At 33.5% G+C, this 2,064-nt stretch overlaps 1 protein-coding gene across 1 annotated transcript in view; it reads right to left on the bottom strand.

The window, feature by feature from the left end:
* The window catches only part of LOC107642966 (F-box protein PP2-A12), a 3,471-nt gene extending 1,849 nt beyond the window's left edge, over window positions 1–1,622 (bottom strand). Inside the window, exons 1-2 of the mRNA XM_016346488.2 lie at window positions 1,135–1,622; window positions 866–984 (exon numbers count right to left, since the gene is read on the bottom strand). Of these exons, the coding sequence (XP_016201974.1) occupies window positions 866–984; window positions 1,135–1,446 (431 nt within the window). The 5' untranslated portion in view covers window positions 1,447–1,622. The remainder of the gene's footprint in view (window positions 1–865; window positions 985–1,134) is intronic.

Below are 2,064 nucleotides of genomic sequence, written 5' to 3'. Positions count from 1 at the left end.
AGTTCCGAAATCTTATGCATGACACTAGCTGTCTTTATGTGCTTAGCGGAAGAGAGGCACACTATAGACTGCATGCAGATTTTTCTGTTTACATGCTTATCCATTGCTAACACGATATAAAGGTTAAAAATTCAATATGACTATTTTTTTAATTAGATAATTCAATATGACTATTAAACAGAGCATAGTGTGACATGCATTGTTTGTGTATCAAACATTTAATTTACTATCCAATAAATATTTTACTTTAAGAACATCACAATTAATAATTCAGTCAAGTCTGTCCAGAAACCTTAATTCTCAACCTAAAACCACACTTAGACTATTTTATGCTTGATTATATAAAATGACATCAGAATAAACAAAAGTAAAAATACTTGAAGAGGAAAAAATCACAAAATCGTCATTCACACACAAGTCTGTTCCTTGACTCATTCCCATTTCATAACAGGATTATGGGTTTGTCATTTCCCTTTGGGTTATTTAGTTTTTCTTTAACCGCTATGATTAAGTATGTGATTTACACTGCTGGTTAATCAACATTTGTTGTGCATCATGTTTTGCAGAATTAAACTTATATATAGAAATGAAATTATTGTTCCTAAACTTATTTTTCTCCCTAATTCTCCCCGTGTTCCTCCAGTTTAGGTATCTCTAACCCTCAATTACTTCTTTCCTTTACTCTTAGCCCTTATCTCCCCTCATTGAAGTATTCAAAATACAAATTTATCAACAAACCAATAATTATGAAATAATAAATTAATAATCCACCTAAAAACTACCAACTCAGATGAAAAGAAAGAGAAGTGCTCACAGTGCCAGAAAATTTCTTGCTAACAATATAAATATCAATTTAGAACCTGACCTAGATTCTTCAGTTGGGATACGATTCCAATATCTTCGATCATCAACCCCCGTTATAGATAGCCCCTTGGAAGATATGCACATACATAGCTTACCCGTGCTTCTATCCAACCAAACTTTCTGCAACAAACACATCAGAAATCATCAACCCCTTTTCAATTTTCCAAAAAAGCTAAGCAAGCAAGCAAGGTCTTAAACAAATCATAATTAAGGTATTCGTTAAAAAGAGATCAGATAATTAAAATTATTATTATTGTTATTATTATTTACCTTGTTGCCTTCGTCAAGCGAATTGAGGCGACAGAGGCTGGCATAGATTGCTCTTTTGCTGTGATTGTTTTGAACACTTTGATCGAAGATTTCAGCGATAAGAACATGGTAGTTTGGGGGGAGCTTGGATTCCCAAACAAAATCAGCAGATGAAGCGGCGCGAAAAGTGCGATTCAACATAGCGAGCTTGCAAATCTGGGGAGGATCCATGTATCCAATGATGGAAGCGACGCAACTCTCTGGTAGATCCGCCAAAGTAGGACTCGAAGGCGGTGCTTTTCGCGCGTAACTCGAGGAGAACAGGATACCCATGGAGTGGAGAGAACACTCTAACTCAGAAGAAGAGAAGGAGGAAGAGGAAAGTGGCGACGGAAATGATTTTGGAATGAATGATATAATGTACAGTTCACACACGGAGGCGTACGAGTTGTATGTACCTCCTTTTTCTGTTTTGGGATTTTGTTTATTTTGTTTGTTTGTTGGGACAGCCAGCGGTTTTTGATTTGGATGGATAACAACATCATCTACTCAGCGAGAAACTCACTTTTTAATCTAGACATGGAAGAGAGACTGGTCTAGGATTCAGTTATGGAATGTATAAGTGTTTTACGTAGTTATAGTGTTAGAAATTAAAATCGAACAGTCTGATTTATAGGATATAAAGAAATTGGACAATTCGAATTTTTTGGTACACAAATTAGATTTTTTGATTTGTGTTTAAAAAATTAAAAAAATTTGGGATACACAAATCGAATTATCCGATTTGTATACTCCGAATTTTTAAAATTTTTTAAATACAAATCAAAAAATTTTAAAACTTTTTAAATACAAAACGGACTTTCTAATTTATGTACATCTCACAATTTTAAAAAACATCCAAAATTACAATAATAAAATATATCACACATCTCATTTTCATATTTAAATTTT

The sequence above is a fragment of the Arachis ipaensis genome, chromosome B05, assembly GCF_000816755.2.
Source record: "Arachis ipaensis cultivar K30076 chromosome B05, Araip1.1, whole genome shotgun sequence".
NCBI lineage: Eukaryota > Viridiplantae > Streptophyta > Magnoliopsida > Fabales > Fabaceae > Arachis > Arachis ipaensis.
This window is presented reverse-complemented; position numbering and strand designations above follow the sequence as displayed.